This window comes from Pipistrellus hanaki (assembly GCF_964339955.1).
Source record: "Pipistrellus hanaki genome assembly, chromosome: 2".
NCBI lineage: Eukaryota > Metazoa > Chordata > Mammalia > Chiroptera > Vespertilionidae > Pipistrellus > Pipistrellus hanaki.
In genome coordinates this window covers 194,746,442-194,773,520 of record NC_140504.1, presented here as the reverse complement: position 1 = coordinate 194,773,520, position 27,079 = coordinate 194,746,442, and the positions used below count along the sequence as shown (strand labels likewise).

At 56.2% G+C, this 27,079-nt stretch overlaps 1 protein-coding gene across 3 annotated transcripts in view; it reads left to right on the top strand.

Annotated features, from left to right (window-relative positions):
- Positions 1-4,002: 4,002 nt before the first annotated feature.
- Positions 4,003-27,079, top strand: part of DISP3 (dispatched RND transporter family member 3) — a 44,141-nt gene continuing 21,064 nt past the window's right edge. Inside the window, exons 1-4 of one of the 3 annotated variants that reach the window (XM_084875293.1) lie at positions 4,003-4,280; positions 21,614-22,700; positions 23,336-23,555; positions 26,805-26,941. In XM_084875293.1, the coding sequence (XP_084731419.1) occupies positions 21,617-22,700; positions 23,336-23,555; positions 26,805-26,941 (1,441 nt within the window). In that variant the 5' untranslated portion in view covers positions 4,003-4,280; positions 21,614-21,616. Of the gene's footprint in view, positions 4,281-21,172; positions 21,431-21,613; positions 22,701-23,335; positions 23,556-26,804; positions 26,942-27,079 lie in introns of those variants that run through there. The other 2 variants (XM_084875295.1, XM_084875294.1) reach the window with 2 other exon arrangements.

The following is a 27,079-nucleotide window of genomic DNA, read 5'->3' as shown; positions in this document are numbered from 1 at the left end:
GTCCTATTAATAAGACCCTCGGGGAGTCTACTTAAAATCCCTTAACCTGGAGGTGATATTCTCTCCCACAAGATGGGAGAGCTTTTGGCTAATGCCGCACTGTCCAGAACATGGACAGGGTCCTGCTCTCCCCTGCCAGCACTTTGGCCCTACGATGTGCAAGCATCCTGGGGTCCTCACCCCTTATTGACTTCCACTCTTGAAGGCCTCGGCAAGAGCTGGTCTCCTCGAGATGCTGGGGTCAGAGCAAGGCCCCTGAAAACATGGTGGGGGGTGCGGGGGTCATCTTGTTGGGAGAGCTTGATGTGGCAGCGTGAATATTGATGAAGCTGTAATTGGCTCCCTCTTCCAGAGCCAAGGCTTCTGCAGGCCCAAGCGCTGGGGCTAATTGTTGCAGGCAATTAATAACTTGGATTGTGTTCACTCTGGTGCAGGCTGCCTGCTTCCTTGGAGGAGGCAGGCGAGGCTGGGAAAGGAGTGCAAGGCCGGCTGTTTGCAGGATTCTGGAGGAGGTGGGAGTGAAGGGCTGCCATCTGCTCAGCCTCCCCCACCCCAGCCTGGCCCTGTCACCTCTCCCCGACCCCCATCTCCTTTCCTGAATTATTGCCCCCCCTCCCATTGTCTTCCCCCTTAAACTCATGGCCTCATGAACAGAGCACCAGGGGCTGGGAAGAGGAGAGATGGTGACTTGGGAAAAGCTCGGGATTGAAACCCGGGAGGCCTGGGACCGACTCAAGCTCTTCCCCTAAACTGCTGCACGACCTTCAGCTGGAAACGCGTTTGCCAGGCACTTGGGCGCTTTTTCTGAGCTCTTTTGCATCTATTATATCCCATGAAGTGCAATCAACCCTGAAAGTCACGGAAACAAGGACCGGTCATTCTATCAGAATCTCTCTAACTCGGTAGCTATAACTACATCACTATACATATGCGACTAATTATCACCTATAAATCTGTGCTCGCCTCAGCTGAAGAGATCCTCGCAGGCGTGTTATAAGCAGAGGTCATTGGAGTCCCATTTTGCAGTTGGGGAACCTGAGCCTCAGAGAAATGAAATGACTCACCCAGGGTCATGCCGTCAGTAAAAGACACAGAGAAAAGCCAAACCCGGTTTTGTGAATCTGAAGCCCTTTCCAGCATACCTCAGTCCACTGGCCTCCACTCGCTGGCCACGAGCTCCACGCCGGGGTGTGGCCAGTCAAAGGAGGGTTACTTATTGTGGTTACTCTAGTCCCTGGTGCTGGGACAATGAGAAACAGTCTTAGTCTATGGTGTTTTAAAAGATAAACACCCAACCTTCCCCATATACTCTTCCCCTCAGCTATTCAACCATCTGGTGGGAGGACTTGATTCATGTATAGTCCCCATCACCAGGGCTGGGGCTAAGAAGTGAGAGGTGTGATGGTCACCACTAGGTCATCTCTTACTCAGCAGGTAAGAAGAAGAAATGAAGGAGGAGGAGTAGGACAAGGAAGAAGAGGAGGAGGAAGAGGAGGGGGAAGAACTACCGTAGTATTTATTTAGAGCTTGGTGTATGCCATGCCCTGTGCTAACGGCTATTTTTGCACTGAGTTTATCTCATGTAATACAGTACATCTTTGTAACTACTGCTCTGAGGCAGGTGCTTTCCCAACCCCCATTTTAGAGATGAGACGACTGGGGCTCAGCGAGGTGCAGGGACTTTTCCAAGGTCACACGGCTGGTAAGGGATGGAACCAATGTATGGCTTCACTGGGGATGCTGGAACCCGTGCTGAGCTCAGAGGCGCCACTTCAAACACAGTCGGAGAAGAAACAGGAATAGAAATAAAGGGATGGGAGCTCAGGACAAAGCCGTTTTGTGGTGAAGACAGAGTCGAGGGGAAGCCGCCGATGGGCGCCAAGAGGCATGTAAATCAGACCCGGGAAGAGCTCCCACCAGACAGCTCTGGATTGGGGCAGACGGAATCAGATACTCTGAAGCCTTCCCATTGCACTGGTCATTTGGCCACTGGAGCCATCTCTAATTAACATCTGGGGTAAGGAGGCCACAGGGGTGCCCTCAAGCTGGACAGGGATCTCTGAGCCCGCCTCCCCAGGCCTCGGTGAACAGACGTCCTGAAGGCAGAGTTGGAGCAGAGGGAAGGGAGTTGGACGACGAGGCCCCAGGAGGAGGATTCTCATGACTTTCCCTGCCCGCGCCAGCTCCCGCCTTCGCTGCCACCACCACCGGCTCCACTTTATGGCAGGCATATTTCAAAGGCCCGGTTCCATTTGCATTTTTAAAACCTCACTGATGGCCTGGGAAAATTGTATTTTTCCAGTGTTCCTGGGTACCACACTCCTCCCCTCCTCCCCCATCCCACTGGGCTTCCGCCTCTACACCCTCCCTTTCCAGAAGGCCCCCAGTCAAGGGCAGAGCAAGTCCAGCCCCCATCCGGGATCATCGGGAGGTCCTGGGGGAGTGGGTCAGAGAGGACTCCCGGATGGGTGTAGGTGGCCACAGCTGTGGCCAGCTGGGCAACATGAAGCTGGGAGCCCAGCCCACTAACTAGAGTTTGCAGAGAAGTGGGGGTGGAGTCCCCCTTGGAGGGCGGAGGGTGTCGGGGAACCGCGGGGCACATCGCTGGCACTCCCCGAGGGTTTGGGGGGAGAGGGTTTGCCAGTGCAGGAGCGTTGGGGAACTTTGAGGAGGCTCCCGGCAGCAGCCTTCACACCAGCTGAAAAGAGTAAGCCCTTCACGCAGCAAACAAAATGCTTTGCTCTCAGCGGGGCTCAGGAACACACTCTGTCTCCCCGTTGCTCCCTGAAAAGCCAGTCTTTTCTTTCCTGTTCTTCCTCCCACCCTCTCCCCGGGCTGCACGCTCCCGGCCTCCCCTCTGAGATGTGCCAGGAGGGGCTGGGAGTTGGCTGGTGGTGGTGGGTCTGTCCTTTGTCCTCAGGTGCCAGCTTTGGCCTCTGATGTCGAGGCAGCGACGCATACACTCTCCATCGCTTGGGTGAGGTCTCTGGTCTCTGGCCGGTCCCACAGGTCAGGGCGGCACCCTTCACGCCTGCAGCTCCTCCCAGCACTGTTTGCCAGGCCACCTGGAGCTTCTGGAGTGCCCTAACGGACCTGGCAGCTGGCCATGGCTCCCCCTGGTGACCCTGAGCACACAGGGGGTGAGGGCTGGGGCAGGGACACTGCCTCAGGCCATTTGCTTCTGCACGGATGTGTCCACCAGTCTTCCCTGTTCCTCCCTCAGCACACACGCAGCGGATGTAGGACAAGCTCCCGGCTCACCCCTCACACAACAGTGGCAATGGCCTCCCTTCTTTCTGGCTTCCCTGGGTCCTGCAGCTGGGGACTGGCAGCTGGTCCTCTTCAGGGGCATCCCTGTTGGATCTCCCTGGGTGAGACCAATGCCAATGCCCTCTGAGCACGGATGGAGAGAAATGGGCCAGGCACTGGCCACTGCTCCCTGGCTTCTCCTCCTGTGGTCCTCGGGCCAGGGGTATCAGGCCAGAGGTGTGCTAGAGCTGGAGGGATACTGGGTGCCAGGAGCTGGCATGACTCTGGGCGCTGGTGCCAGAGAGGTGAATGGAGAAGGAGGGAGGAAGGGACGGTGCCAGGAGCCTGGGCTTGGCATCTCCCTCTGGGGAGACCCAGGGATGCCCTCGAATGTCAAGGAGGCTGGTGACCTGCCAAGGCTGGGTGGCCTGGGAGAGGAACCTAAGAAACTCCTGGGGAAGGGAAGGAGGCCCCGGCAGGAGCCATTTGCAGGAGCGAGAACTGACCCCCAGGGGTCGCTGCGCCGCTCGCAGCCCCAGCTGCTGGCGGTGGGAGCCGGTTTGTACCACCGCGCGGCTCCCGCGGGGGGGGAGGCGGCCACCGTGGCGCCGGGCGGCGGGCTCGGGAGACAGCAGCGCGCGGGGGAGCTTAGGGCCTCTCCCGCTGCTGAATGCAAAGCCCGGCGGTTCCGAGGCCGGAGGCGCCGATGCCTGGGGGTGGGGGACCTGGCTTCAGAGCCTGCCCCGGACACCCCCGCATCCCGTGGTAGAAGCCGAGACCCAAACAAAGGCGGGCGGCGAATAAAAGGCGGCGGCGCGGGGAGCTCCGGGCTGCGCGTTGGGGACCGGATTCCGCACCGGGCTGTGCGCGGGCTGTGCGCTCCGGAGCGGGACGGGGAACCCCGGCCTCCCGCGGCCCCGAAGAGCTTTTCCCGGCGGCTTCCGCGAGGAGACCGGCCCGCCCCTCCGGCGGCTGCCGTCCCCGGCCTCTCCGGTGCCCGCGGCTGAGCCCGCTCCGCTCGGCCCGCCGAGGTGAGTGCGCGGCCGCCGGGCGCCATCGGGGCGTGGGCAGGGGGAGGCTCTGCCGCGAGGAGCCGGGCAGGTCCTCCGCGCCGCCCCGACCCCGGCCTGCGCGGGGCGGGGTGCGAAGTTCTCCCGCTCCCCGGCCGGCCCGGGATGCGGGCCTCGGAGCCCACCACCCCGGGAGGACCCGGGGCTTGTCCCCCGCAGCCGTCCTCCAGCTCCGCACCAACTCCCAGCGGACCCGGGCAGCCTCGGTTCCGCGCGGGCCGGTGTGATGTCCGGGAGGCACGAGGCACCCAGGCTGCGGGGCGGCTTCCGACCGCCGGCCCCTGGCTGCGGTCGCGGCGGGTGGATGACCGAGTCCATAAAAGTTGTCGACCCGAACCTGCCCCGCATCGGGCTCTGGGCCGGGCTCGAGCGGAGGGAGGAGTCAGGAGAAGGTTCGTGACCGCCACTCCACCTATTAGCGCACTGAGGCTCTCAGCGGGACATTCCCGGGTGCTGGGCCCGTTAACCGGCGGCAGGTCCGGCGGGGCGCGCGGGAGCTCAGGGCAGAGCGGGCGGTGAGAGTGGCGGTGGGTGGGCATCCGGGGAAGATCCCTGGAGCCAGCGGTGCCGATTCCCGTGAGTCCACCCCGCCTCTGGGGGAACTTTCCCCCCAAACTCTCGGGGGCGGGGGTGGGCGCAGCGAGGCTAGGAAGGCACCTCGGTGGAGGCTTTCTTCCCGGGGCCCCTGTCTGCCGCCGTGGAAACCGACGCCGGATCCCCGCAGTCCCCCCGGAGGCGCGGCGGAGATCCCCTCCCCTCCCGCCCTGGGTCAGCACCGCGGACAGCGCCTCTCGGGGCCGCAGCGCCTCAAACCCCACCAACCCACTTGCACGCTCACACGGATCTACAGACAACCCGCAAACAGTCCCCACACAGGTCCACAGTCCATTCACGCAAACACGTGTCCACCCGCAGTCCACACAGGCCATCCACACGCACGTGGACAAGCTCGGATCTTCCCAGGAGCCCCGCAGCCCCGCAGCATCCTCACTGTTGTCTCCAGACCCCGAATAAGGCAACTCTAGAGCTCACTGCTGAGTCCGCACAGGGGTACCCAGGACTCCGAGCCCCCAACACACACACACACACACAACACACACACACACACACACACACACACACACCAGTCCCGCTCCTGCAGGGAACCAGAGCAAACCCTCCCGGCACCCGGTGCAGACCCCGGCAGGAACCCGGCCTTTGCCAAATGGAGGGAGGAGCTGCCGGCCCAGCGGAAGCCGTGGGCAGAACCCCAGCCTTCCCAGATCTTGGTTTTAGGCTCAGAGTGCATTTTGCTGAGCCCCCCTTTTTCAGACCTAACCCCCGACAAGCCTCCTTCTGCAACCAGGTCTGCGCCCCTCTCTGTGTCATCCTCTTGCACTTTCTGTGTTTCCCTGCTCTGTTCTCCTCCTCTGGGTTTATCTTCCACACACATTCCCCCCTTTCTTCTGCCTTTTCCAATGCTTCCTTCCCAGCCACCTTTACTCTCTCCCCAACTTTCTTCCGTCAGCCCACTCCCATGTGGGCACAGCTGGCTCCTAGCGGGAGCAGACTCCATTCTCCTGGCAGATCCTGCACCCCTACTCCCCGCTTTGGGAGTCTGACACACACGCACCGCCCTTTTCACCCATGGCCTCAGCAGCTTCTCCCCCTCCCCAGGAAAATGTCCAGGCTAGATGCACCCGAGTCCCCACAGTCCCTCCAAGGGGCCAGGATTGCACAGCTAGTGGCTCCAGCCCCACTCCCCTGGGGACCTGACTTGGTGACGGACCTGGTGCCCGTGCCCCGGCTTGCCCTTTGACGCTGCTCCTGCTGTTGCCCTTAGTATCCAGAAACTAGGCTCCAGCGTGATGTGGAGGAAGGAGCTCTGAGTGCCAGTGGGGAGGCCTGGGACGTGGTCTCAGCGTGGCCATAAATCAATGGTGTCCTTCAGTGAATTTCCTTCTCCGAGCCTCAGGCTTCCTGTCTGGACAAGAATGGGGCAGGTTGAGGTGGCCTTCCGGGTCTCTCTCTTGTTGGCCCCAGTAATGTGGGACATTGACTGTCTCAGGAGCCTCTTGAGTGTGGGTGGGAATGAAGTGTTCGGTTCTAACCCCAGAGCTTATTGCACCTTCCTCCTTCCTCAGAGCACCCACCACTAGTGGAGTCCCCTGAACAAGGGATGTTCAGGTGATTTCCTTATAGGACCAGAGGTGTCAAGTAATTTTCTTGAGGTCACACAGCTGAAATGCAGCCTCCATTGGGGCAGGCAGTGATTCCACGGCTTGTATATCCTCTGTATGATCCACTGTTTCTGGCTGGTGGATGCTTAGTGAATAAATGAACAAAGAAACAAACAAACAAACGAATGCATGATTGAATAAAAGAATAGAGGTTTAAACCTGGATCTCCTGATCCCCAGAGCCTTGGGGTCACGGTTTAAGCCCTTTTCTCTATAGTTTAGACATGTTTCCCTTGTCCCCCCATTTCCCGTCCACTTGCCTGGCCATGCAAAGGCAGATGAAGTTGTCTAAGACTCTTTCTCCCCAAGGCCAACTCTGATTGTCAATGACCACGCAGAAGGGACTAGCTGAGAGCAGCTGTAGAGGGCCTGCTGGTGGGTTCGGCCTTGGCAATCCGCCCCGAGTCCCTAAGACTCGAAAGTAGGCAGTGCCTGGGCAGCTGGCCAGGGTCTGAGGATGGGAGAGAAGACAGTCATCGCTCCCATTTGGCTAAGCAGCCACTTCCCACAGCCCCACGAGCTGCAGAAATCACCTTTCCAGAGGAGCAAAGCGAGATGCTGAGGGAGGAGGTGGTTTCCCTATGGGCACGCAGCCAGCCCACGGCCAGTCATAAAAATAGGCACCCACACACGGAGGTGGTGGAGGTGGCTGATAATAGCACTGTCGGTGTTGATGATGACGGTGGCATCATCGTGATTGGAAGTTCAGTGATTGGCCTCTTTGGTTCCCTTTCTCCTCTTTGAAATTGTCTCCCCATGTGAACCTCTTATACTCCTCCCCCCCTTCCCCCCACATATGGAGAAACTGGGGGCTGGGACAGTGAGACAGGGGTGTCTGCTTGTCGGTTGATCTCAGCCGGTTGGTCTCAGCCGAGGAAGAGGGCTTGTCATTGGACATCCTCCTCCTCCTCCGGCCCACCCTCCTCCACCCGCGTGCATCTCTGCCGGAGGACCAGAGTCAACGTCTGGCAAACACCCTTCCTTCCTCGCCGGGTTCCACATGAAAGGCCCAGGGAAAATAAATGAAGAGCGGTGTTGGCCCGAAATAGACTTACAAATATGCATGTTTTCCAAAAGTCACATTTCACGGGCAAACAGTGGGGCTCATGCTCCGGCTGCTCCACAAAGACGGGAGGCATGGATGCTTCCGGACCTGTCCAGCCAGGGTGGCAGAGCCTCCCCAGAGAGCGAGCTCCCCCTTGGCCACCGGAAAGCCAGGGGGCCACGCCCCCGCTCCTCACCAGCTGGAGGGTGCAAGGTGGGAGAATCTCCGTTACTCCGTGTCCGTATCCATGTGGCAACTCTTTGGAAATGGGCACCAGACAAGGCTGAGGGCCTTAGGAGATTGGTAATAACAATCCTGATAATAACAGCTGCATTTGTTGAGTACCTACTATGTGCCATGTGCTAAACATGTACATGTCCCATCTCACTTAACCTTGCAACCATCTCATGCTGTGTGGGCTGTTATTCCCATTGAATACATGGGAAGGCCAGGGGTCAGGGGAGTCCAGAGGTTGCCCAAGGTGGCCGGCCCCACTAGAAGAGGCCAAGTTGGGATCAGATTTTGATCTGAATGAAGGAAGAGGCCCTCTTGTGCCCAGTGCTCTTCATTAGTTTATTTAGTTAGATTTAATCCTCCCCCGGGGGTATGTTTAGAGGAAGTGGAGGGAGAAACATGGGTTGGTTGCCTCCCATATGCACCTGGACCAGGGATTGAACCTACATCCTAGGTACTATGTGTCCTGACTGGAATCGAACCCGCCATCATTTGGTGTACTGGATGACGGCCAAGCAGTGGAGCTACCTGTCCAGGGCTCTGCATTATTTCTGGTATTTGTTCATTTGTTCGTTCATTCATTCATTCATTCAATAAATATTTTTTTTTTTTTTTGTGAATGTAAATCCCTCTGCTTCCTGAGTCAGAGGCGAAGGGCAGTACTGTCACCTGAGTCTAGCTCTGGCCATCTGTCATCGGCCCAGGGCGGGGACTCCAGACTTCTGAGCTGGGACCGCAACTGGCTGCCTCACCTTTGCATCTCGGGCTCTGTCCCCAGCCATGAGAGCTGGAATCCGTGTGCCTGGGGGATGGGCTCAGGCAGGAGTCCCCCTGTGAGGCTGGGACTAGAAAAGACCATTGGACTCCTAAGAGGCCAGGGCTGCAGGGGGGGAAGTTGTTCAGGGAGGCAGGTGAGCTGCCAGCATCACACAACACGTTGGCCGCAGTGTCTGAGTCTCAGAGTCCCAGACGGGCATGCCATGCCCCCAGGGGAAATGCAGCAAGCTCCCCCTGCCCAGGGCCTCTCCTCCGCATCCCCTCAGCATCAAGCCTGACCCCGGTGGCCTGTCCCAGGTCCCAACTATCCATCATCAGGAACACTAGCAAATACAGGACGTATGCCAGGCACCGCGTTCCATGCTTTACATGTGTTAATGGGTGTGATCCCCACAGCAGCAAAAATGTGCTTGTTCCACTTCCCAATGGAAGGACCAGCGGCTGGAGAGGTTGGCTCCCCTGCCTGAGGTCACACAGCTAGTGAAGAGGCAGGTGGGCCCCGCGGGGCCCCCACGAGCAGGTTCACTCTGGCGGTGAAGAAGGAGGTTTTGGAAGCAACGCCGAGGGAGGAGGAGCAGACGGCAGCAGCGGGCTATTTATACGGCACCTCCTGCCCTGCCGTCGCTTGCTGGCATTTGTGCCGGCAGAAGCGGTGTCCCTGCCAAATCCTGGGGTCCTGGGGCCAGTCCCCGGGGGACATGGGTCTGGGTATTTCCCCCTGAACTCGGGAGAGACCGAACCAGGCATGCAGACCCCGGGCATGCGCTTGACTCTGACATCGGCTTCCTGCCTTGAGGACCCCAGAGTGGGGACCGGGGCAGTTTGGAGAGGGCCATTGGGGGGCACATTAGGGTCTTGCTGTCCGCCGTGAGCGTGACCATTGGGAATGAGGAGGTGGTGGGGACAATAGGAAGGACTGACTTGGATGTAGATGCCAGTGGGAGCCGTGCAGGTCTCTTACAGGGGGCGCTCGTTGGAACCCAGACGTGATGTCCCAGGAGACAGTGCCCAGATGTTTAAAAAGCCTTCTCCTAATCCCCATCCCAGGGGCCTGCCTAGCAGCCCCACTGTGTGCCAGGCACTTGTCATTCGGAAGTGGGGAAGCCTGCCTCTGTCTCTCTGGAGCTCACCAGTCTCGCATCCCCACCTCTGGTACCTCCTGCCCGAGTGGAGGTGAGGGATGAGAAGAGATGGGTCCCCCAAGCCCCCCACCAGAAGTAGATGAGGGACCCGTGTGTCCCCTGGGACTCAGAGGACATGACCCAGACATGTGGTCATCCCAGGGTCAGGAGGGATGTTTCCCACGACGGTGCCTGCAGTACACCCGAGAGTCTCCCCACCCGGCCCCACCCCGGCTTGATGTCCTGGTGGGAGGGGGTGCAGCAGGGAAGACTCAGGCCTGTCCAGCCAACTGCCCGAAGCCTCCGGCACACGTGCTGGACCTGGACCCCGCGTCCTTTGCCAGATCGTGTTAATAAAGGGACGTGACTGCCAGCTGGAAGCCACTCCTGTCCTGAAGGAGAACGCAGTGATCTGCCTGTCTCTGGGGAAGCAGCTCAGAGGGGCTTGGAGTTGGAGCCGCTGTGGCTAACGTGTTCCCGCGATGTTTGGGGAAGAGTGTTGCCTGCTTCCCTCCCGTGTTGGCCTCTGCACTTCCTGGAGGGTTTCTCAGGTTCCTAGCCGGGAGAGTTCTGCAGGGCGATTGCCCGAAGATAACCATGATGATGATAATGGCCAACATATTTTGAATGTTTACTATCTGCCAGGCACCGGGCTTAGAGCTTTATAGGTATTCTCAGCCCATCTTCATCCCAGCCCTCGGCAGAGTCACCATTATTATTTCATTTTAAGGATGAGAAATGAGCGGCATAGAGAGATGAGCAGCTTGCTAGTGAGCAATGGTGATAGGAATCAAACCCCGGGCAAGCTGGCCCCCGGGGATGCCATAACCACAGCCACCACAGCCACCACAAGACCAGTGACGCTCACACGCTGACCTCTATATTAACTTGATTTGGGTCTTTAAAGATGAGTGTGATTGAAACCAAAATACCTTTTGGATCCTTCAGTAACCTGGGTAATTTGTACGTAAGGATTTGAGCTACAATACATCCCTGTTGACTGGGTGACGTGGGTTGACCAGTTGCCTCTTGACTGCCAAGCAGCCAAGCAGATCCCTTTTCAGGTGTCCAGATGTGGGCAACACCTGGCAGAATGGCAGGACTTTTTGGCTGTCATCCAGATGTTTCCCCTTTTCATTCCATGTAGACACAGCTGGGACTTGCATCCCTCCGGATATGCTTCCACGTGGGAAATTCCTGGTTGAAAGCACTCGCTGGTTTAATTTTATTTTAATACTAGAGGCCAGGTGCACAAAATTTGTGCACTGGGGAAGGGGGGGAGCATTCCCTCAGCCAAGCTTGCACCCACTCACAGACCAGGAGCCCTCAGGGAATGTCTGACTGACACAGAGTGAGAGAGCCTCCCGCCACCACTGCTGCACTCGCCAGCCATCAGGCGCTCCCCCTGTGGGACTCCACTGACTACCAGGGGACAGCTCCTGCATTGAACATCTGCCCCCTGGTGGTCAGTGTGTGTCATAGCGACCAGTTGTTCCACTGTTTGATCAATTTGCATATTAGCTTTTTATCATATAGGATTGATTTTTTAGAAAGAGGGAGGTAGGAAGGAAGAGAAAGAGAGAAACATTGATATGAGAAAGAAATACTGTTCGGTTGCCTCCCACCTGTGCCCCAATCAGGGATCAAACCTGCAACCCAGGTGTGTGCCCTGACTGGGAACGAACCCACCACCTTTCAGTGTACAGGGTGACACTCCAACCGCCTGAGCCACACGAGCCAGGACTATTTGCTGGTTTTAAAGCATCACCTAGTGACTTCACAGAGGCAGAATGGCGGCATTTCCTCTCTGCGACCCCGGCTGAGAGCCTGGGCTGAGCTAGAGGAAAACCGGCTCCGGGGAAGTGGCAGCAGGTAAAGGAGAAAGCCCTCCTTCCCTTCTCAGCCCTGGACGCTGGGGCGGGGCTGGCTGGCGAAGGGCATGCCGGTGAGCAGCCGCTGCGTGTGCCCTGAGAGAATTCCTGACTCTCCGACCCCGTCCTCCACAGGCTTTGAGCAGATGGTCCCCGAGTAACAGCAGGAATTGGTGATGAAAAGAGACAGGACGGCGGAGAGGCATTCTCAGGCATTAATGAGCGTGAGAATAGATCTGGGGTGAGAAGGTTCCCAGAGCCTTGGGGAGGAAAGGATTTCAAGGCATTGCAAGTTAAGATCATGAAAATTTAACAGAAAGTCCTTATTTTATAAAGCAAGCACCAACCAGTGAAGGAAATAAGACCATGAAAGACTAAGGGAATGAATGAACGGGTAAATGTATGAGTTGGTGAATGGGGTGGAGGTGATTGGACAGCCAGGGCCTGGATTGGGTGGGGCCTGACCTGGCTCTCAGTTCTGACAAAGGGAAGGGTCCTGTTCCTGTCCCCTGGGGTCCCCTTTAGCTCAGGGAGAAACAGGATGAACCCCTGAACCTTGCCGTCTTACCGTGCACCGCACCCCCCATTCTGTTCTGCAAGACCTCCAATCACGGGGCTCCTCTGGCTCCTGGCCATGGAAAGACTGGAGCTGATGGAGGCTGCAGTTTCCACACCCCAAGAAATATGCACCCCTCTTCACCTTCCCAGCTGTTCCCCCAGCCCTATCACCCCTCCTCTCTTGTCACAATTCTGTGTCTGGCCCTTTGGGACCTCCAAATGACAGAACTGGGAGGTACCTGAAAGCTCATTGAATCCAGCTCTCCCATTTGTCATACAGGCAAACTGAGGCCGCAGGGAGAAGGGAAGACTTGCCCAAGGTCACAAGCAGACGGGAGACAGAGCCCATTACTGTGGAAGGACTAAGGAAGTTCCCACCAGATAGGATAGCACCGTGTCACTGAGCAGGGACAGAGCGGGCCTGGCATTCTTGGGCCCAGGGAGCTTCCTTGGGTCACTCCTGGCCTCTGGGGCCAGGGCCAGTGGTTCTTAGTTCTTGGGGTCCTGAACTTCCCAAGTGCTTTGTGGGAAAGGCGGCGAGTTGGCGGGTGGTCCTTGGGGATCTGCCCTCCATCTTGGGCATCCGGTTGGGGCTGCTCAGCTCCAGCCCTGACCCCTGTCTCTAGGCAGCGGCAGCATCGTGGAGGGTGGGCTGAGGCCCGTGTTGGACACCCACCCTGGCAGGGGCCTCTGTGCTGGCCCCTGGTGCCAAGGGGCTGATGGGCTTTGATATCCTCTCTCCTTGTCAACCAACAGAGCCAGGAAGGCCTTTCCCCGAGCCACTGACCTGTGCGGGCACAGAAGGTGCGTTTCTACCTGGACACCCAAGATGGTGAAGTTGGGTGTCAGTTCCTGATGTTCTTCTCACCCCCTTTCCCTGGAGGCTGCCCACAACATGGGCTGTACCCAGACTGTGGCCAGAATGACTCTAGGGGCAGGCACTGAGTGCGTGTGTGTGTGTGTGTGTGTGTGTGTATGCGCGCGCGTGCACACGCGTGTGCACATGTGCACACCGAGTGTATGCATGATTGTGCATGTGTGCAAGCCAGCAAGGTTTGGAAGGGCTGCCTCTAGAATTCTGGGAGTTTTCAAACATGTAAGAATCTAATAAAACCTAATACACTGAGAAGAGGAATCAGCTTATCAGAAATCAGGTTCAAAGAAATCCCTTTTCTTAGCTTCAGTTTTCTTGTTTGCAAATTGGAAATAATCCTTAAGACGGGAACCCTATAGGAACATGATCTGCAGTGCCGCGCCAATGCAATAGCCCTCAGTGCCCAGGCTGAGGGGATCAGTGACTGGGAAGCGGCTCTGCCTTCGGGACCCGGGGGCTGCGCAGCCTCCAGCCTCTCCTCTCGGTGCTCCTTTCACGGGTGCCGGCCTCCTCCACCCTCCACAAGCCCAGGCAGCAGGGCCTGGGGGAGCCCCGAGTTCTCAGAGGGGGAGACTTGCCCTGAGGCTTCTCCCTTTCTTTCTAGGCAGTGAGGCTGGGGGTACAGTCCCTTCTCAGATCGCCACCCAAACCAGTCCCGGTGGCCCCTTCGGGGGCTTGATGGCTTTGCACTAAGTGCCTTTTTATCTGAGCTTCCAGGTTACCCTCAAGCTTCTCTTTGAGGGTGAGACCCAGGAGAGTTTTGCAACGTCCTGGACCCCCAGATGTGCCTGGGTGTGCTTCGGGGAGCAGGAGAGAGGCCTCCGAAGCTCCCCCTGAGCTAAGAACTGGCAGGCGGCCACCTGCCGTGTCCCGGCGAAGCCCATGGCGTCCGGCACATACTGGTCATCGGACCTGCCACGCGGAGTGATGGTCCAGCAGGACCCGCCCTGTGTGCTCCCCAACAATAGCTTCTGATTAGGGATGAAGGGGAGCCACTTTAGAGAGCATCTCTCTCTAGACGGGGGGCCATCCATCCAGACATGTGAAGTGACGTGCTCTGGGTCACCCAGCAGGCTGGTGGCAGGCCGGGTCCCTCCTCTAGCCTCAGGGGCCGCTGTGGGCTGCCCCCCCGCACCCATCCCTCTTCCTCTCCCGCTGCCTGAGCCTGAGCTCCCCGGAAGGGCTGGCGGGAGCTCGGGAGCTCGATGCAGAGAAGCCCAGGGAATTGTTTTACATGTTTGTTAATCGGGTCTCGGAGAGAGAGGAGGGCCCGGAGCTCATCAGCCAGGAAGGAATCCAATTTGGCTTTTATGGCCGTGGTTATTGGTCTTATTTTGCAGGGATCTTTTTATTTGTTATTAACGCGGCCATCTGGGGGCTGGGAAGCTGACTGGCTGCTGGGCCCAGAGGGTCCTGTGGGCTCACTGGGCACTCCAGGCAGCGGCCGGGACTCGGAGCTGGGGGGTGGGGTGGGGGTGGGGGTGAGGGGGTGGGAGGAGCGGCCCGAACAGGTTGGCCAAGGCAGGCAGTGAAGGTTTTCAGGAACCGTCTGACCCCGCAGACAAGGGGTGTTTGAGGAGTTGGCTGTAACTCACAGTTCTGTATGTTGCCGGTTTTATTAAGCTTTTATTGCCTTTTCCTCAGAGATGCAAGGCTGCCGATAGGCCTGGGACGTGAGGCCTGAGCTGTGTAGGCAGAAAGGGGTGGGAAAGGAGGGCAGGAGTGGGCCAGCCGGGGTGGGATTCCTCTGCCAGAGCGGTGACTGCAGGATGGGCTCTGACCGGCCTGCAGAGGCTCAGGTCCCAGCCCCCCACGCTGCCTCCTGGAGCTGAAGCTGGAACAGAAGTGACATTAAGTAAAGTGCCCGGTGCTGAGTGGGCACACAGAGTGCTCAGTGGGTGGGCAGCTCCCCGCCCAAGCTCCTCGCATGGCGCCTGGCAGGCAGGGAGCTGTGGGCCTTCTATTCTCTTTCATTGCCTGCCCCCAACAGGAGGAGCTGGTTGGCAGATTTGGGTGGCCTGTTTGTGTGCCCACCCACCCGAGAACATAGTCCTGCTCCTGGTCCAAATGTCATCATTTCTCCCCCCATGGCTGGAAGAAGAGGCACCTCAAGGCAGGAGTCCTGGACACAGATCCAGGAGGCTGAGTCCACTCCCAGTGCCAGGGGGCAACCAATGTGAGCCCTGGTGGGGGGAAGGGCAAAGGCTAGACCATGCTGGGGGGAGACTGGGAACGGAGGAGAATGGTCCTGGACCACCTGCAAGAGAATCATCTGGGGAGATGGTGTAAAGGGATGCCCCGCCCCCACCCCCGAGTCTGGTTGGCTAGATCTGGGGTCTGGCCCAGGCATTTGCATTTGCATCAGTGACTGGTCCCCACTCCAGTCGGTCGAGGTGGTAGAGAATGAGAGTCAGCCCTGCCCTGAGCCAGGGCCAGATTCGGGCCTCTCCCCAACTACGAAGCTCACGATGATCATACCATGTGACTCAGCAAATGGGGTACCACCATCCCCACTTCACAGATGCAGAAACTGAGACTTGCCCGAGGCACTCAGCTAGTGGGAGAGCCGGGTGTGAACCCAGGTCCCTCTGACTACAAAAATCCATGTTAGCTCCCTCCTCTCCCTGAAAACCAGGCCCCGGTGCTCTGGGTCCCTGGTATATCCTCTGAGAGTTTGGGGTCCGGTTCTGGTCCCCTGAACCCACCAGCCAGGGAACACATGGAACAGGGACAGTCTCAGTGGCTGTTGTGACCATTAATGTTAGTTCCTCTGGTGCCGACCGGTTCCCCGGGTGATGTATTGGCGGGAGCGGAGCTTGTTTGCCTGATATATATGGAGCTGCTGGGCTCACGAGTCAGTGCCCACAGCTTCCTCACCAGCTGTCAGCCCGTGCGGCCATCTGTCCTGTAAACGCTTTGTCCCCACAGTCTGCCCTCCTCTGAGAAATGAGGGTCCAGGGCAGGACCAGAGCCCTTGCCCAGCTCTCTCCCCTCTTACCCCCACCTGGGCTCCCAGTAAATAAGCCCAGACTTTGTTTCGGGGGAGGAGCATTCCTCTGAATTTCCCACCCTCTGCTGGCCAGCGTAGCCCCCAAGAATGGTATGGATTCCTTCAGGGGAAGGGGGCAGGTCTGATGGGAGAAGGTGCAGGTACCTGCCTCACCTGCAGCACAAAGCAGGTGTTCTCAGGGCTGGGGAGAGGGGAGGGTGGTAGATTTAGGAAAACTTTAGGAGGGTCCTAGGATCCAGCTGCTAGGAGGGCTCCGTGCTTCACCCCACTTGCCCTCTGGGATGCTTTATGTCCCTTTGTATTAGTCAGGATCTCCAATAGAATGTAGAAAGATGGATGGGTGGGTGGATAGGTGGATGGATGGATGGAAAGAGGGATGGAAGGATGGATGGAAGGATGGAAGGATGGATGGATGAAAGGAAGGAAGGAGTGAGCGAGGGAAGGAAGGAGGGAGGGAAGGAGGGAGGGAGGGAGGGATAGAGGGAGGGAGGGAGGGAAGGAAGGAAGGAAGGAAGGAAGGAAGGAAGGAAGGAAGGAAGGAAAGAAGGGAGGGAGGGAGGGAGGATGGAAGGATGGATGAATGGATAGATGGAAGGATGGATGGATGGATGGAAGGAATTTGTTCACATGATTGTGGAGGCTGAGACATCGTTTCTGCAGCTGGCAGTTGGAGCCCCAGGACAAGCCATGGTGCAGTTACGTCTGTGCCCGGGGTCCTGACCACCAGGAGAACTGATGCTGAGAGTTCCTGTTGGAAGGCAGCAAGGACCAGGAGCAGCCGACACTTCAGTCCAAGTCTGGAAACACCGATGGCCCAGCCCCAGCAGCCAGCAGAGTTCCCTCTCATTCAGCCGCTCTATCCTAGTCAGGTCTTCAGCTGATTGGATGGGGCCACCCACACGAGGGAGGACAAGCTACTTTACTCCGTCTGCACACCCAGAATTGTGTTCGGTCAGATGTCTGGGCCGCCCTGACCCAGTCCAGCCGACACATAAAATTAACCCTCACACTCAGGCTCCCGCCGAAGGGAAGCTAGGCTTCTGAAGCCGGTGACTTCCTTTGCACCGTGCCCTGAGCTGTCACCTGCTGAAAGCAGAATTGCCGAGGCCTGAGTAATATCCCATCCTATGAGGATGGTGTGGGCTGCTGAAGGGCAGTGGGTTTCTGACATCTCAGCTCTCAGGGAACTCGAGCCCTGCTGGGAATGGTGCAAAGAGCGTGGGCTTTGGGAAGGGTGAGTCTGAGGTTCAAATGCTAGTTCCACCTCTATTAACTAGTTCCACCTCTATTGGCTAGTTCCACCTCTATTGGCTAGTTCCACCTCTGTTGGCTAGTTCCATCTCTATTAACTAGTTCCACCTCTATTGGCTAGTTCCACCTCTATTGGCTAGTTCCACCTCTGTTGGCTAGTTCTACCTCTATTAACTAGTTCCACCTCTATTGGCTAGTTCCACCTCTATTGGCTAGTTCCACCTCTGTTGGCTAGTTCCACCTCTATTAACTAGTTCCACCTCTGTTGGCTAGTTCCACCTCTATTAACTAGTTCCACCTCTATTGGCTAGTTCCACATCTATTGGCTAGTTCCACCTCTATTGGATATGTGACCACAAGGGAGTCACCTCACCTCTCTGACTGTTTTTTTCCTCTGTGGAATACTCATAATGCTCCCTGGCAGGGCTGATGTGAGTATGAGAGAGGTGGACAGAGGACTTGCACACCGTGGGCACACAGCTCACTATTGTGTTACGATTCTCTTAAAGGGACCAGAGTTTCTGCACGGAGCTAACCGAGCTTTTGGCTTCACCCCATCTGTGTGATTTTGCCCCAGTTTGACCTCCATGTCCTCAATGCGTCTGCAGCCTCCCGGCCCGAGGGGCAGTGCCAGGGCTTCCAAGAAGAACTTGGCCTGGGCATCTGAGTGGCGGCAGACTGGGAAAATAGGGCACTAGGACTAAGATGGCTAAAAGGAGCAGAACCCTCCTCTTCCCATTCCTGCCTTCTCTTACTCAGACGAGCTGGATCACCAGAAGCGCAGGGCAGACCCGTACCCAGAAAGCAGACAAGGACACACTTAAGCATTCAGGGGCACATGGAGCTGCTCAACTCACCATATCTCATTCTGAACTTCCGCTCCGTCTCTCAGCCCAAGGACCAAAGGCCCCAAGATGTTTTCCCAGGAGCAGAGCTGAATCAGGGCGGCAAAACACCCCGAGACAGGGTGAAAAAGCTGATGAGCTCCTAATTGCCATTAAATTATAGATACATATAGGTATTTTAAGTCGAATCTGCATGTCTAATGTGATTTTTTGGATTGCATTTTCATCACCTGGCTGGGATGGGGCACAAAGAGGAAGGGAAGTTGTCAACAGGGCTGCAGGCAGGCTGCTGGGTGAGGCCTCATCCCCATGAGGGGCGAGCGGGGAGAGGGGGAAGCTGCTCTGGAAACAGCCAGGCCAGGAGGGAAGCTGGGGGTGTCTTTGAGGTGACACTGCCTCCCACCAAAGCCCCATGTGTCTAGATGGCCAAGTCCATCTGGCTTGTGACCGGAAGAATGCCTTCTTCCTTGGACCTCCACATAGCTTTCCTTGGGTGGTGAGCACACGATACAATGAACAGATGATGCTATAAATTGTACACCTGCAATCTATGTGATTTTACTAACCAGACTCATGCCAATCAATTCAACAAAAAAAATTTTTTAAATAATATTTAAAAAACAGCTCCCCAATTTTGGCTCTTTGGGTCCAGATGTCACCTTCTCCCGGGGTTGCCAAAGGCTCCTCCCAGAAGCTGGTGATGGAGCAGATTGCACACTCCTTCGAGCCAAGAGTCCTGGCTCTGCCCCTGAACTATGACCTTGGACAAGTCCCTTCTCCAATGAAGGAGTTGGACTGGCCGTCCTCAGATGTCTCCTCTGGGTCCCATGGGCCCCGATCTGTGCCCTGCTCATTTTAAAGAGCCCACACTCCATCAGGGGAGCAGGAGGCTACACGCTCCTTCACCCACTGGGCCTTTGCCAACTCTCACCAGGCCTCCTGCTTTCCCACGGGGATCCCCCTGCTGCCACCTGAGCCAGCCTGGCTTGTTTCTCTCCTATCAGAGGAACTCCTCAAAGAGTTGAAGGCCGTTCGCAAAACCTCTTCCACACACATGCACACACATTCTATTTTTAAGTAGCATTTACTTCTGACTCTAAAAGTAAGACTGTACCTGCTCAGTGCAGAAAAGGTGGAAATAGACAGTATGAAAGAGAAAATAGAAACCACCCGCAATCCTCCAAGCGAGAACCACTGTTAATGGGTTTCCTTAAATGCATGTATTTGTGGATTTAGTTTTCTCTGTTATGAAGTTGGGATTAGGCTGCTTTCGAGGTCACCTGGGCCAGGTTCTTCCTTCTGCGGGTCTGCTGCTGCCTCTCGGGCGACTTCCCCTCTTGCTTTTCCCGAGAGGAGGGGACCTTGTGGTGGGGATGAGTGTCCACCTCGGTGTGTGGGCCCCTGGGTGGCCCGGAGTTTAATTCTGACGACTTCTGAGTGTGTGTGTGTGTGTGTGTGTGTGTGTGTGTGTGTGACAGAGGCAGAGGGAGGGACAGATGGCAAGAGAGCACACGGGCTGGTCACTGAGCAGAAGCCTACGCCAAGGGCCCACCCAACGGGAGAGCGTAAGGCATGATCACGGTCCCGTGTGATCAGTCTTCGGCTCTTTGTCCCAGCCAGCGACAGGCCAGCAGCAGCTGGAGCTCCTTGCTCATCTAATCAATTCCTGTCATTGAGAAAGGAAGACAAATTCGAGATTTGCAGCCCATCCTGAGGAGGGTTGTTGGCTGAGGCATCAGAGTCAGACCCCGCCCACCAGCCAGGCTCCCCTTGGGAGGGAGTCTTCCTCTCCATTCCTAAGTAACCTTTACCCGCCAGCACTGGGGGCAGGGGGAGGGTGTTCAGGTCTGAGAAGGCTTCTTGGCGGAGGTGACACTTGAGTAAGGCCTTTCCGGATGCTTTAGATTTGGAGCAACAGTGGGGTGAGGGGCCCCCAAATCACCCAAGGCGTGCTGCTGTGACAGACCCAGAATCCTGGCCTTTGGCACCCTAACAGATGAACGCATTGTAAACCTGTACCCTGAAAAGAGGCCGAGAATGGGGGGGTGGACTTAGTCCCCAGGAAAAGTGCCAACGTGGCCCCTGCCCCTCTCCACTCGGTCACCACCAGCTTCCTTTGAAGGCGGGGAATGGGACCCAGGCTCCACTGGCCCCTCCTTCCCCCTCCATGTGCAAATGGGGTTTCGCTCTTTGGAGAGAGAGTCAGGAGTCTCCGCTAATACAGATAAAGCCTCTGCCGTTAGTGTGTCTTCTTTAGGGGGCCGCAGAGGGGAAGTTTAATTATTTCATTGAGAGGAACCGTGCGGATTACGGGAGCAGTCCCGCCCCTGCCAGGCCTCTCTCCCTTCTGCTTTCCCAGTTCCTCTCCCACCCACCCATAACCCCCAGCTCACTCTGTTCATCTTTGTTTTCCTATTTGCATCTCTATCCCCGTCCCCACCCCCAGTTCCTCTCTGATCTCTCCCCTGTCCTAGTCTCTTTGTCTCAGTTTCCTTCCTTCCCCTCACCCTCTTGTTTCCCACTTTCTCTGGGCTAATGGCAGCCCCCTCTCTACCCGGACAGACTGTCTAATTGAAATGAAGCACTCCAGAGAATGTTAATAGGAAAGACAGCATTAATTAGCCAGCTCTGGCATAATTAGCTTCCTTCTCTCACTGCCTGACATCTAACCGGATAATGAGTCTCTCTCCATCCAAACAGAGGGCAGGCAGGACAAGGGGGACAGGCCCTGCCCAGGGATGCCTGGAGGCCTCCTTGCCTTCAGGCCACCCTGCTGGAGTCCTCAAGCGGCCCGGCCCTGCCCTCTCCTGCCAGCCACCACCCCCTGCTGCTTGTTCCCAAGTCAGAGGGAGACAGATGCCTGGCCCCTGCCCGTGCCCAGAGGTTTGCCGTTGCTGGAGCTGCATGTTAAGTGGTCTGAGCCTGACAAACAGTGGCTGCAGCTGCAGCATCCCACAGACGGGGTGGGGGGTGTTGAGAGGAGTTCTTGGGGAGAGCCATGACCCACATCTGGCCCCAGCACAGCTGCATGGGCAATGGCCGGGCACCTTACGCTCCCCAAGGGGGAGCAAAAAAATCTGTTTATGTGACAGAAAAGAACGAAAGTACTACACAGACTGCAGAGCGCGTCCACCCTGCCCCTGCCCCCCAATCGTGTGAGGCAGGAATGGCCATCTCTCTTTTACAAAGACTCTGAGGTTCAGAGAAGTCCACTGTCTCGCCAATGCTCACACTGCCAGGACCCAAGCTGGGGTCTATCTTGTTCCAAAGATCAAGTTCTTTCCCTCTACCTTCATTCTTCTAGAAGGTACTCTATAGTTGCTCAATGTATGTTTTGTGCACGTGTGGTTGAGTTCAGTTCCATGGAACTGAACTGCTCGATGCAATTCCACTGCAGTGTTTGTTCGTGGCTATGATGGGGCAGGGCTAATGCCCCGGGGCATCCTCCTCCCGCTCTGTCCAGCCTGCTGACCCTCTCCCTCCTCCGTAGGCGATGGACTCAGAGGATGACCCGTTGTTGCAGGATGTGTGGCTCGAGGAGGAGCAGGAAGACGAGGAAGCAACGGGCGAGGCTTTCCGGAGAGCCCAGAAGCCGGGCCCCCACGCCGGGGCGGAGGGGCAGTGTTGCTGGCGCGGCTGGACCTTGCCCTCCCGGCCGCCAGCCTCCGGCTTCTGGAGCACCTTGGGCTGGGCCTTCACCAACCCGTGCTGTGCGGGGCTGGTGCTCTTCCTGGGCTGCAGCATCCCCATGGCCCTGTCGGCCTTCATGTTCCTCTACTACCCGCCGCTGGACATCGACATCTCCTACAACGCCTTTGAGATCCGCAACCACGAGGCCTCCCAGCGTTTCGACGCTCTGGCTCTGGCTCTGAAGTCCCAGTTTGGTTCCTGGGGGCGGAACCGGCGCGACCTGGCGGACTTCACCTCCGAGACGCTCCAGCGCCTCATCTCGGAGCAGCTGCAGCAGCTGCACCTCGGCAACCGCTCGCAGAGGGTGGCCCGGGCCCCGCGCGCCGTCCCCGCGGTCCCAGGCAGCGGCCCAGGCCCCGGGCGGGACACCGCCACCGCCCGGAAGCCAGCAGCCAATCAGAGCGGACGTCTTCAAGACGCATCGACGCTGGCAGGTGTGGCAGCCAACCAGAGCGAAGCCCCGGTGACCCAGGGGCGGGACAAGAGTGGGCGGGGCCGGCTGGGTACCCCGCCCACGCTGGCCAATCAGAGCCGCGCCCGCCGGGGCGCCTCGCGGTGGGACTATTCTCGCTCCTACGTGAGCGCCAACACCCAGACGCACGCGCACTGGCGTATCGAGCTCATCTTCCTGGCCCGGGGCGACGCGGAGCGCAACATCTTCACCAGCGAGCGCCTGGTCACGATCCACGAGATCGAGCGCAAAATCATGGACCACCCGGGCTTCAGGGAGTTCTGCTGGAAGCCCCACGAAGTGCTCAAGGACCTGCCGCTCGGCTCCTACTCCTACTGCTCCCCGCCCAGCTCGCTCATGACCTACTTCTTCCCCACGGAGCGGGGCGGCAAGATCTACTACGATGGCATGGGCCAGGACCTGGCGGACATCCGGGGTGAGCAGGACAGGGAGTGGGGAGAGGTGGGGTCTGCAAGGGGCAGGGTTTGAAGCAGCCTCAGGGTGGGCCTCGTAAGGAATGGGGCCTGAATGAGACCAGGAACAGGGTCTGGAGCGGCTGATTGGAAGGGTTGACTTTTGGTTCAGAACCTAAGGGGCTGGAAGGAGGAGGATGAGAAGGGGCTTGGCTGTGAGACAGAGCCAGGCTGGGACTGAGCGCCACGTGAGAAAGGGTTGGTAGCAGGGTTGGGTGTGAGATCTGAGATCCAGGGCAGGCAAGGAAGGAGGTTTGGGCACACGCCTGGATTGAGGGCATTGCGAGTTAGTCTATGAGCCTTGGAGTTAGCTGAGCTTCAAACAAAACTGAAAATGTCAACTAAGTGGGAGCTGCCTGGAGGGTAGGCTCAGTCTCTGCAGTCCCGCCTTCATCTGCCTAGAACCTGCCCAAGCCCCCCTTAAACCATCCCTCTGCCGCCTTAGGAACAGTTTGAGGCTGCTTGAGGGGTAGTTTCCCATCTCCTTCGAAGGGGCGAGGTGTTGAGGAGGGGAGGATGACCCTGATGCAGGGCTGGTGGGAGTTGACCTGCTGAGCTCTCTACCACCACCACCCGCCCCCCACCTCTGCACCTGCAGGTTCCCTAGAGCTGGCCATGACTCACCCCGAGTTCTACTGGTACGTGGACGAGGGCCTGTCTGCGGAAAACCTCAAGAGCTCCCTCCTGCGCAGTGAGATCCTGTTCGGAGCGCCCCTGCCCAACTACTACTCTGTGGACGATCGCTGGGAGGAGCAGCGGGCCAAGTTCCAGAGCTTCGTGGTCACCTACGTGGCCATGCTGGCCAAGCAGTCTACTAGGTAGGCGGTCCGGCCACACCCACGTGTGCGCCTGCCCGTGCGTACACCCGGGAAGGGCTATATCAGGATAGAGAATTGGTTCCCAGGTGCCTCTTTCCCATAATCCCCAGATCCCCCTCCCTGCAACCTTTTCCCTGGGAAGTCTTTCCAAATCAGGGGCAGAGCCGGAAATATTCTCGCTGTCCCTCTGACAGGTCAGAGGCTCCTCTTCTTGATCATCACTGATGGTTAGTGAGCATGACAGCTCTGGAGGAGGTAGGAAATCCCAGCACTCTTGCCCTGGAGGTCTTGGGTATTGATTTTCTTTTTTTTCTCTTCCCTGCCACGGTGCTTGAGGCGTTTCTGAAAAGAGTATTAACCAGGGATTGAGGAGTTCCTTTCTTCCTCTATTTCCAGGAAGCTAGTTGACAAATCACTTCACTCCTCTGGGCCTCGGTTTTCCTACTTGTGTAATGGGGATGGTGTGTTCTGCTGCCCTTCTAGAGTCAGGAGGAGATGCGCTAAGATAGTGGTCGGCAAACCGCAGCTTGCGAGCCACAAGCAGGTCGCTAGCCTTGGTTTGCCGCTCTGTTGACTAATGAGTTTGCCCACCACTGACCTAGACTCTGGATTCCGATAATTACAGGCTGTTGTTGTTCCTTGTGATTAAGCTCCTATCCCAGTGGTCGGCAAATTCATTAGTCAACAGAGGGGTCAGACCGCAGCTTTGCGAGCTGCCTGTGGCTCGCGAGCCACAGTTTGCCGACCACGAGCTAAGAGCTTGGACGGTGGGTACTTTGGGTGATGGGTGCTTTGGTTGTCCTCCAAGTCTTGGGACGTGTGTCTGAGACTACAGCTGGGCCCGTCCCCACCAGCAAAGGCATTGGATAGTTCATCTGTCAGTCCTGCTGGGCAGTAACCCCAATGCCTTGTGCAGTCGCCTGCCAAGTTAGCCCTGGGCACGTTCCTCCCATGACTCTCACATTACAGGAGCGGCTACTGTCATCACCAGAGCTAACATTGACTAACAGCACTTGCTCTCTGCCACACGCTGTTCTAAACCCTATATGCACAGCGTCTCATTTAATTCTCACACCAACCCATTGAGGCAGGTGCTATTACTATCATCTCTGTTTTACCATGGAGGAAACTGAGGCACACCGCCATGAAGTAAGCTGTCCAAAAGGTGGGATGGGGTTAAAGGCCAGGCTTTCTCATTCAGAGTCCCCACCGTGTGTTTTCTGTGCCAGCTGCTGCATTAGGCGCTCTTCCCAGCCCTGCTCTGTGACAGGCAGACCTCTGTGCCTCCTCTAACATCCAGCCTGGGAAGTTCTTCCCTGCGGCTTGGAGTAAATGCCCTTCTCCCCCCGCCACAGCCCCCCTCCTTCTCCCTAAGGGAGGCAACAAAGAGCATACACAGGCTATGGAGTCTGATATATCTGCAGTCAGATCCCAGGTACTCCACTGAGCTACAATGTCACCATAGCCCTGGCCCACCTGTATTTTAGTCGTCTAAGTCCTTGTCACTCAAGGTGCAGTCCTCAAATCAGCAGCACCTGGGGCGTGTTCGAAATGCAGAGGCCTTTCCTACACCTACAGGATTTCCAGGTGTCTTGTTTGCACATTAACGTTTGAGGAAGTTCTGGCTTAATTATGTCTCAGTAGAGGGTGAGTTTGTTGAGGACTGGATTGTTCCCAGCTCATTTCTCTAGGCCAGAGGTCGGCAAACTCATTAGTCAACAGAGCCAAATATTAACAATACAACGATTAAAATTTCTTTGGAGAGCCATATTTTTTAAACTTAACTTCTTCTAACACCACTTCTTCAAAATAGACTCGCCCAGGCCGGGGTATTTTGTGGAAGAGCCACACTCAAGGGGCCAAAGAGCCGCATGTGACTTGCAAGCCTCAGTTTGCTGACCACTGCTCTAGGCTTAGCCTCTTGCACAGTGCCAGGAACACCTTAGCAGGGATTTGTCTCAGGGAGGGAAAGAAGGAGGAAGGAGCCCTGGGTAAAGGTACTTGCCTGGGTTGGGAAGCTGAGAGGGGCTGACGGTAGAAGGAACTTCAGGGTTTCAGATACCAACACCTATGCCTGATGCGTTCAGCTGCTGAGGCTACACCCCTGCTCTGGGTAAAACGCCTCTCTCTCCCTTCCTGTCCTCTCAGAGCTTCATGGGAGTAGGGACAAGCAGGACCCTTGTAGACTTGACTTAGCACCTTCCTTTGATTAATAAAATCTTTTTTATTATTCCATTATTGGTTACCCAAGAGATAGTGCACCTTGACTTATTACGGAATAATACAAATTGTCACTTTTACTACTTCCATGATAATATTAGAATCTTAGAACACAGTTCACTGCATTTACAACCCTTCAGCCTTTTGCATTTTTGTTGCATGCATTTTAATTCTATATACATTTAAACCTCATAAGACATTACAGTATTATTTTACTGAGTCGGTTTTCATTTATATTTACTCACATATTTACCTTTTCTGTTGCTCTTCATTACTTTCTACAATTTTATGTTTCCCTCTGGGATAATTTTCCTTATATCTGAAGAACTCTCTTTAATATGTTTTTTAGTACAGGCTTTCTGGTGACAATTTCTCCCTTGTTTGCCGAGGAAACTTCTTTGTTTTACTTTTATTTTTAAAGTATATTTCTACTTGTTTCGAATTATAAGTTGGCAGTTGTTTTAATACTTTAAAGGTATTGATCCATTGTGTCCTGACTTGCATCATTTCTGGGGAAAAGTCAGCTGTCCATCTTTTTGTTGCCCTTTCAATGACTGTCCTTTTTCCCATGTCTGCTTTTAAGATTTCTCTTTGTCTTTGGTTTCACCAGTCTTAGAATGATTTATGTTGGTGTGGTTTCAGATATCTGAAACTAAGGTTTCAGATATCTTTGTTCCGCTTGGGGTTAACAGAACTTCTTGAATCCATGGGTTGATAACTGGAATCGGTTTTAGGAATTTCCTGGCTATTGTCTCTTCAAATATTGCCTCTGCCTCACTTTCTTTTTCTTTTCCTTTTAGGATTCTAATTGCATGAATGTTATCTCTTTTCACTGAGTTTCAAATGCTCTTCTCTAGTTTCTTTTTTCTTTCTTTTATGTTTTGGTTTAGATATTCCAGTTCACTTGACCCATCTTCTGTTGTATCTAATCTGCCATTTATGTGGATAACTCCTGGTGCTCCTCAAGTGTTGATACCCATCTCTAATCAACTTCCATCTTTCTCTCTCCATGTCCCTTCCTTCCCACAGCAAAGTCCAGGTTCTTTATGGGGGGACAGACCTCTTTGATTATGAGGTGCGCAGGACCTTCAACAACGACATGCTCCTGGCCTTCATCAGCAGCAGCTGCATCGCCGCCCTTGTTTACATCCTCACCTCCTGCTCAGGTAGGGCTCCTCTGAAGGTCTTGTCTCCTCCCAGTGTGCTCCTGTCTGGACAAAGCCTTCCTTCTTAAGATGCCAGAAATAGTCTTCTATCCACCATGTCAGAGCTACTGGAGAAAGGTACTTAGAAATCACTTTCCA